The sequence below is a fragment of the Phalacrocorax carbo genome, chromosome 26, assembly GCF_963921805.1.
Source record: "Phalacrocorax carbo chromosome 26, bPhaCar2.1, whole genome shotgun sequence".
In the NCBI taxonomy this organism is placed as follows: Eukaryota; Metazoa; Chordata; class Aves; order Suliformes; family Phalacrocoracidae; genus Phalacrocorax; species Phalacrocorax carbo.
Window position 1 is genome coordinate 2,338,538 of NC_087538.1, and position 9,351 is coordinate 2,347,888.

Genomic DNA, 9,351 nt, shown 5'->3' on the forward strand with positions numbered 1-9,351 from the left:
AAGGCTGAGGTCCTGCGTTTGAAAGCTTTCATCCCGGGGGAAGGGGTGTGTAGGCAGCTTTCTCTTCCTCATTTTAATCCTCACTTCCTCTTGTCCAACGTAACCCACCGCTGCCCTGGAGATTCAGTCACCTCGGGCAGTGGCGTTTCAGGAAAAACAAGGGAAAGGCACTATTTTGTCAGCCATGTGAAGCTTGTGGGTGCTGACAAGCGTGTCAGAATGAGGTTCTGCAGGGTGCCGGCATGGTTTTAGCTTAAAGTTGTAGGTTCTGCTATTATTCTAGTCTTCCTTCCGCTTGGCTAAAAATTCCGGGTGAAGCTGGTGTGCGCTGATGGGCAGAACTGGCTGCCGCTCTGTGCAGGGGGTGTATTTTACTGCACCTGTAGAGGAAACATATTCCCTAATTCGAAATAGCACCGACAGCTCCGTGCTATGAACTTCTTGTAACATTTAACTTCTTGCTTTACGCTTCTCGTTCATCAGAACGACTGTGCTCCTCGCTGGAGACAGAGAGCAGTTGCCAGAAATTCTCTCTCAGCCCAGCACGGCAAGACCCTTCCTAGAGGTCAGAGGCAGCTGGCTGTAGAGAGAGCCAAGCCTTACCATCTGCCTTCGTCCGGACCAAGAGAAGGTAATTTTTAAGGGGGGGAATATAACGCACAACTAACCATCGCTTTGATTGCACAAGGCTGATCGTTTTTCCCTCGTGCTTTACAGCTGCAAGACCAAAGCCAATCTCGACAGTAACAAAACCAGCTAATGCAGGAAATGTGCATCCAAGGGCACCTTTCAGCAGTCGTGTGTTGGCCAAAGTTAGAGAGTTATGGGTAGGAAACGAGCAGAAACCCAGTTGAGAGAGAGTTTTTCTGTTATGATAATGTTTGCTATGCAAAATACATGTGTTTATATTATGGTAAATGTGTTCAGAGAATTTAAGATGGCTAAAACTAAAACCCTGATTACCATCAAGCTATTGGTGTACACATCTTGCTAGACTTGATTGTGTGATCAAATAGTGATCTCTTCCCACTTGCTGACACATTTCTGCTTTGTTTCTGCCTCTTTTACTTAAAAATAGGCAGAACAATAAAGAGCAGGAAAGAGGCCTGTAGCTGTCAGATGAGTTTCCTACAGGTGGTGTGGCCAAATCAACCCCAGTTCTGGTATATTTGGCCTTGAGGGCAATGAAGGTCAACTACTGCCCTTCTCTGCTGTCCTTTTGCCATGAGAAAAGACCAAGACCTTGGGCAGATCGTACTATAAGGACATGCCCGGCGTGCAAATAAGGCCGCAGATAACTAAGTAGTTTAATCCCCCATCAGAACCCCTTCTCATGGAAGATGACTCTCAGGGTTGTCAGCGCACTCCATTTATTTGCTGCAATTCATCCCTTCCCATGTAACCAACCATAAATAGCTTCTGGTGGGGAAGAAGCAAGCTCCAGGCAGAAGCCAGCCCATAGCCTCTTGTGAGTTGTTAGGCAATGCTTGTAACCTCTTAGCCTAGGCCAGTCGGAAAATGCTATGAAATAATAGAATTTCTCGTAGTAAGTTTGCATTTGTTTCTTATGTTGTTGGTACTTTTGTCTTCTGTGCAAAACTTGCAGGTTTCCATCGCAGGAATGCTGTTCTCACCAAAGCAGTCGCGATAATGAGTGCCTTTGAGATGCTCAGAGAGAAATGTTCTGCGGTTCCTTCTGAATTACAGCTGTTCCTCAAATAAAAAGCGTTTTCCAATGCACTGTGCTGTGTGGGTGACCCATACGTGAGGCAGAGGGAAAAATGCAGGTGACGGTGCCTGATGTGCCTGTTGGTTCAGGTCACTCACTCCTGGGCCGTGCATCACCCGGCGTGGTTCAAGAGCAGACTCACCCCACAGCAGCCATCGGTGTGGTGTGCCTTGCTCTTGAACTTGGTTTAAACCCAGACTAGACCATGAGTTATTAGCGAAAGCCTGATTGCTGGTAGTTTGACGCTGCAATTGTAATGTTAATGGACAGAGAGAGAAGGATGCAGGAGGGAGGTGTGTGATTTCTGTGAACACCGACAGCACAAGCGTAGATGACCCTAGGAATCCAGGGCACAGGAAAAGCTTTGCTTCTGATCTAGCCTATTGGTCTCATAGCAGCTTCCTGAAGGACGAGAACGGCACGCTCATCTCCGCAGGATCCAACAGTGATGTGGGCCAGGTAAGCCTTGAGTCAAAGAACCAACTGGAAGCAGCTGTCAGTAATACACAGTTGTGGGTCAGTCAGTTAGTTTATCTCCCATTATTAACATTCATGTAAATGTAACAAACGGGATGATTCCTCCAAGCGTGCACACCTGCCATAGTTCCTTTCTGACATTCACACATGGAAGTTAACACACCGCACCTCTCTAATACATAATCATTGACCTGGCTGGGCACCCCCTTCTTCCATGGGTCTCTATCTCCGCCGCTTAAGTTTAAAGGTACAGTGTGATTTTAATTCACTGCGCATGCTCAAGAGGAGTGGGATGGGGGTCAGCCCTTTCATCCCTCAGTTGAGTCGGGGGTCACTATCTCCCGCTGTTGGAATTACCTTTCCCCCAGTGACTCTGCGTGGGCAAATGTGCAGTTTTTCAGGGCCTTCTGGGGCCAGAAGTTCCCTTTGATCACTGCTGACTGAGTTGGGGCCTTCCCTTCACACCCTTCTTTGTAGCAGGATGTTCCCACTGTCAGTCCTTGAAGTTCTACTGATTTGTATTCTTTTAGGAGGTTCCTGTCAATGGGGCAGTCATTGCTAATAGCCTCCTCTCTGGCCCAAGCATTGTTTATTATCTTGTTAAAATTCTCAGGTGTTACCTTCTCCTCCTGACTCACTTGCTCTCACTGCTATTCTCACTTGAATAGCAAAGGCTATTAAAGACCAAGGGAACAAGCTCAGCCAAGACCTGCTGAGCAGACGCCCAAGCTGCCCACTTCTCGGAGGTCTCCTCTTGTGCCCGCAGTGGTTGTGTCTGCTGGCGCTCGCAAGGTTCCTGCCAAGACAATGCTGCCTGTAAAACCTTCAGGCTTTACCTGTTGCTCCTCTGATCTGGAAGACTGACTCAGCAAACAACACAACCATCCAGGACATCAGTATATGCAGCGCCTGGTCCCTCCTGCCTCTCTTTCTGCAAAAAACAGTCACAGGAGAAAGTGCTGGAAAGCAGGCTCACATTCAACCTGTGCAGCAGCAAATCCCCCGCGGGCTAGAGGGGAACTTCTTCCTCGACGTACCCGTTTTCTTTTGGCTAAGTCTGAAAAGCAAGTCTCTTGTGACTGGCCAGACTAAGCCTTTCCTGCTGCCTTAGCACGCCCTGATCTCCAAACACAGTAACAACGGATAATAAAAGCTTGCCTTTTCTCCTTACTGCCGGTTGGGACCATCCACTGCCTGCTTGGAAATCAGGGGTGCACGTGTGCTACTGCTTCGGTTATAAGGTAGGAAGATGCTTGTTTGTATTTCAGAGCCTTGCAAGTATTCATTTAGGGAGTTATCACCATGAGCATGGCTAAGCTGGCTGCTTGGCTTACAGCTGTACGGGGCACAGACAAAAATTGCTCTCAGGCTTGTCCTCTTGCTCAGACATCTAATGAGGCAAAGTCACCGCAGCATGACTGCTTCTAGGGCAGCAGTCTTCTGCCTTGCTTTTGCCTCAGAAACTGGCTGCAGATAGGGGTGGGGTTGTTTTGCCACAGGGTTTGTGAGCCCAGCTTTGCCTCATCCCCCTCCTTCTTCAGCTTGCCTGGCTGTGGCTCCTCCTCCCCCTGCCAGGCTGGAGAGCAACGAGGGTGGTAACATCTGAAATGCGGGCACTTGTTCTCAATTGTACCTGTCTCCTACGGGAGAGCTGAGAGACCTTGCTCACAGAAGACGGGCTAGGGAGAACACAAGGCAATCTACATTAGTCAGGTGGTAAGGGGCCAAAATTTCCACCACAGACCACCTCCTCCTGGGTGAAATGCTATTGCCAATGGCGAAAAGCCTCAGGTTTTTTTAAAGGCAAAACCAACAAGGAGACCAACAAAAAAAAAGCTGGATGATTTTTTTCCCCCTCAGCTGGGCTTGTTTTCCCCAGCCCTGGCCACTCTGCGAGGCGATGCTTGTCACCAATATGAGGGTGCAGGAGAGGGCCCAGAACAGGGATGTTGCAGGCAGCACATTTCTTGAGGCTCCCAGTAATGCAGTCGCTGGGGATTGATCAAGAAATCGGGCAGTCGCCCAGAATTTCTATTTTTGCTCTCTCCCCAATTCCCATGACTCTTTTTTCCCTTTCTCTTTCTTCTCTGCCTGACTCCCCGCCTGTATTTCCTGACTCCTCCCTGTCTGTCCTGCAGCCTGTTGCTATGTTTTCCTTTCCCCACACCTCTCTCCCCCGCTCCCTGGCCTTCTCCTTCCTCTGTCACCGCGTCCTGGCCGCCTGGTTCCCCTCTGTGCTGCCGCCTGTCCCCTCTCTCCCGCCTGTATCCCCCGCTCGGCCGGCCCTGCTGCTCTCGGGGCCTGCGGGGGGGCGGTTCCCGCCCAGGGTCGGGCGGCGGGAAGGCGCGCCCCGGGGCATGCTGGGAGCTGTAGGCCTGGGGCAGGGGCTGGGGCCGGGGCAACATGGCCGCCCGGCAAGCTCACAAGCTGTGAGGCACCCGTGGATTCCCTGAGGTGGAAGGCAGTCGAGTGAGCGGGGCTGCAGCAGAGGGAGGGAGGCAGCGAGGGAGGGAGGGATGGACAGACCGAGAGAGACAGAAGTGCCTGAGCTGTGCCATGTGCGTGGCAGTGCAGAGAGCAGGAACTGCGGTGAGTCCTGGGCCCCTGGGATCCTGTCACCCCTCTCCCGCACCCCAGTCCCTCCTGACACCCCTCTTCCCTTTCCCTCTGCGGATTCTGTGGTGGGATATGTAGGTACATATGTATTTATGTGTATGTATGTAATTTATATTATACATAGACATAATACAAATCTTATAACATGAAATACTTGTTTATACATACTTTAATATTTATAAGTATAGAATAGTAGTATTTTACAGAAAAAATACACTGTTCTGTATGTAAGCTATGCCCGGCCCAGCTCAGCCACCCACGGGGTGGGCAGGGGCTGCATTAACAACCCCACACTCCCTCCCGCTGAGCAAATGCCCGCAGGCAGCGAGAGGTGCTGCAAAGGCAACACCCAACTCTTTTAATGAATTTTAATTAGTATTTTCTCCCCCGGAGTGCCCCAGGTCCTCTGCACAAGCTTCTAACAGGGTCACTTGGTCCTGCAGTCTGTGTCTTCCCAGTCAGTGTGAAAACTGTCAGCGTGGCACGGAAGCAGAGTGGAAAAGGTGCCTGCAGAGGTCCAGGGCGTGAGGTCGCGGGGGCCCTTAGGGAGCACAAGAACCTGAGGAGCAGGGAACGCTCCTGGGACAGTTCAATTTCTGGGCAGTGCTGAATCACAGTCAGACCTTCCAGGTGTAGGTACATGGATATAGAGGGAGGGGAATTGTAGGAGAGGAGAAGAAATGTGCTTAGCTGGGGAGCAGCTTCCCTGCCAAAGGGCTATAGGCAGCCCTGTCCTTGAGCGCGTGCCACGCCGGCCTTTCTTCTGCTTTAACTTCCAAACAGCATATGCCTGGGCAGCTGTTCTTTTTCTCCTTCCTTTTGGATTTAAGTTTCAGCGGCTACAACCGCCGCAGTTGAAGCTAAAACCAGCTTGAGTGTCTGGACTGCAAGTGCATACAATGGCCACATCCTGTAGTAGGCACTACTCCTGGCCTGCTGGTGAAAGACTCGAAATCCTGGTCCGTCTGAGGACTCTGTTGTTGCTGGTAGCGAGTAGTGACAGGGAGGCCGTTCTGTTTCAGTGGCTTTCTAGAGAAGGCAACAAGACGTAATACCAACACAATTGGGTCTTGTGACTGTGGAAGCAGGCTAGAAGACCTGGCCCAACTCTTTGCTGAAGCTTCTGGTAGCTGATTCTTCCTTTCCTTTACTTGCAGCCAAATGAGGTAGAGCAGGGTAAGACTGTCTTGACCACGATAGGTCTAAAGACCTCGCAGGGCAGCCAGAAGGAAGCTGTTGAATGAGGCCTTCGCTGTGGCACTACTCTGTCAGTAGTCAAATGCTAGAGAGGAGAAGGCAGCTCACAAGCAGGGGATGGTGCTGGGCCGGTGGGTCATGGGCAGCCGTAGTCGTTGGCTATGTCCATGTTGGCCTCCCTCTGCACAAAAACCTGCAGCTGGCCCAGTGACCCCTGCAGGGCCGCCCACTCCCGCTCCTCCTGGGCCCCACCCAGGGGCCCCCCAAAAAAGCAAAAATCCTGTAGTGGGAGGGAAGACTTAGTTTTAGTTAGAAGGAATTAAAGTCAATGAAAGGCAAAGCAAACGCATCCCCTTCTCGTTTGCTCTGCGTGTACCTGCTTTGGGCTGTGGGTAGGCGTAGGGAGGGTGGAAGCCTTGCCTCTCTCTTGACAAGCCCCTCTCTCCCCCTGGAAAAGCACTGCAGCCTCAGGTGCTTCTGGTGTTGGAGGCACCATTAGCTTTCTTCTGAAAGCCAACTCAGCTCTTGGTCTTAAGTGTGGGGTTTGTGTTTTGGCTTTTGTTTTGTTTTTGAAGACAGATATTTCTGTATGCTTTTCAAAGCAGAACGTGGGTCATGGTGTGGTAGGAATAAATCACTGGAAAGCTTGCCAATTATTGTTGAGCCGTAAAGCAGCAAAACCAAATTTAATTAAGGGTTTTTGTAAAAAGGATGCACAAAAGCTTCCCTTTGAATATTTCTTCATTGTCTTGCTCTCATGTTAGCTGTCAAGTTAGACTCTTGCCTGCAGGCCATATAATAACTGCTTCCTGAGAAAATACAAGAAGTAATTAATAGTTCATGAACGGTTGTGCCTCAGTACTGGTCGATGCTAGACTGTATAATGCCAGACTCCAAGAGGGAGCTTCCCTAGTTTCTTGATTGCTTCTGAAAAACCACAAAATGAGAGTGGCTGTGCCTGCCGTGAGAGAACATAGGCCTGTTTTGCCATGTGCCAGAAAGGGTGGCATATGGAGCATGAAGCTTCCAAATACTTGATCAGGCTTCCTTTTTAACAGAACTAGGTACAAAAAGTACCTAGGGAAGGGAAGCTGAATCTTCTGGTAAGACTTGCAATGGAACGAAGGTGTCTTTCTCAGCTCTGGGTGTTCCTCTCCAAAGGCACATTTTCAAGAGCTTTTGAGTCAGTAATGCGGTCATGTTGTATGTGCTTTCCTAAACATATAGAGCAGGAACGATTCACTGGCGTGAGGAATCAGCTTCTGCATGTAGATGGTTTTTCCTCAGCATCTGATACAACTGCGCCTTTGAATTCTTCGACTACGTTAGGGCCTAAAGCACAAGAGCATTTTGCAAGGAAGAGTTTTAATCTCCCTTCTGAGCAATTTAGTGACGTCTTGCGGAGAGCTGTTCCGCTGACATTGTGAAATTTGGTTCTACGCTTTTGAACAACTGAAGACATAATAGGCAGTGAGTCGCGTGTCTCTCTGAGAATGTTTTCCTAGTGTAAGCTTAACTGGGGCTTGGGGCATAATATCATTCAATCGGCTGGAAAAGGAACAAGGTGAGAGTTACCCTTTCTCCTTGTGGAACAACTGCCCTTGAGTCTGCATCCTCAATAAACACTGCTGAGTGTATTTCAGTACATCTGAAATCGAGAGTGTATTTTAGTACATCTGAAATCGAGAGTGTATTTTAGTACATCTGAAATCGAGAGGTTTTAAGGCAATGTTGCAAAGCCCTTCAAAATTCAAGGGACACCTGGAATAATAAATGAGAAATGTTCTTTTTTTCCAGGTCATAGACATTAAATATGTTCATCAATCTTTCTCTGTGAACTTGCATGCATATTTTTATATATTTCAATACTACTGGAAATTTTTCCGTTTTCAACTCTTTTTAATGGCAGTTCACAGTTATTTTGTATAAAACCAAGATGTTTCTGTTGACCCCACCTATTGAATATTTGCGTGATGTAATTATCACAGAATCACAGAATCACAGCTTGGAAGGGACCTCAGGGATCACCTAGTCCAGCCTTTCTAGGAAGAACGTTACACAAGCCTCTGGTTGACTATTCATGCCATTTAACGTCACTCGTTGAAAGTGTGTGCGTGAGGTCTGAATTCAACCTTCGTACACAGGTGGTGAATAGAAGTTTCCCCAGTGACTGATTCAGAGCACGGAATTAAGCTCTCACTCTGCACTGCGCTTTGGAGGAGGAGCGGGTTTGTGCCCCTTCTCTGAGTGGAAGGTGCGCTGAGGGATATTTCGCCCTTAGGGAACCTGAAGTTAAGCCAAAGAATGTCGAGCGAGTCCAAAACACTGCTTAAGCCTTTGGAACATCCCGGCTATAGTCACTGAGGCAAATGAGTACTTTAGTTGAGAAACACTTATGCTGGGTAAAATGAGAGGGTGAGAGGCTTTTGCTGCTTCAAATAATCATGGAAATGTAATTTTAAATGTGGTTCTTAAGATGAGCTAAGTCTGCATTTCTTTTCTTAACAGGACCAAAATTTTGAGCCTGTTCCCAGAGTGAAAAAGAGCACAGGAATTCCATGGAGTTTCATGGTGGAGGTGAAAGATCCCAGCACAAAGGGTGCTGTGCTGACAAGCAGTGGGAAATACGCAATGCCAACTCTTGCTGCGTGAGTATGGAATGAATTGGACCGATCAAGAAGTGAACAAGAGAAACCATGCGCAGAAGCGTGAGTGGCAATGCAACCGAACTGGCCAGCGTCTGTAGTTACAGGGGAGGAAGCATTGTCATTGCGGCTTAACCTGAAAATCTGTGATGCTTTCTAATGCTACAGTAGGGTGGTCCTCCTGTTCGTGCCCCTGGAAGTTGGTGAAACTTGTGCTGTGCTAAGAAGCTGTATTTCTGCAAAAGATTTCAGTGGTGTTTGCAGTGGAGTTGTTCTCTTGGAAAGGCTGTTTTGGTTCTGTTTGATGTTGCAAAGGCTCCTTGCAAAATTTAACAGATTGCCACTGGACTGAGATTTCCTCCCTCTGACTTTTATGAAATCCCATGTGTGGAACACACAGAAGTTTTCCCGTGGCTGTAAATTAAGAAAATACTACTGTGTGCTGAGAGGAGTGGCTGTTTTAAAATGCACTTGGTAGCACTTCTGTTGTGCTGCCATGGATCCCCTTTTGTAGAAGGTGTAACATAGACTTCTTCCATTTCTAAAATGTAATTACTCAGCGACTAACTTGATTGGAGACTAACTTGGTGCTGAGCCTGCCATTTACATTTACCGTCTGGTGAAGGAGAGGTGGGATTAATTTCACCTCATTTCTAGCTGTCAAAAAATTATTTTTCTAGTTTGAGC

General features: G+C 48.4%; 1 protein-coding gene across 1 annotated transcript in view; it reads left to right on the forward strand.

Moving 5' to 3' along the window:
* Positions 1-6,066, forward strand: part of LOC135317480 (protein ELYS-like) — a 56,435-nt gene extending 50,369 nt beyond the window's left edge. The window contains exons 28-29 of the mRNA XM_064473773.1: positions 2,128-2,188; positions 5,980-6,066. Coding sequence (XP_064329843.1) covers positions 2,128-2,188; positions 5,980-6,066 — 148 coding nt within the window. The remainder of the gene's footprint in view (positions 1-2,127; positions 2,189-5,979) is intronic.
* The last annotated feature ends 3,285 nt before the right edge of the window (positions 6,067-9,351 follow it).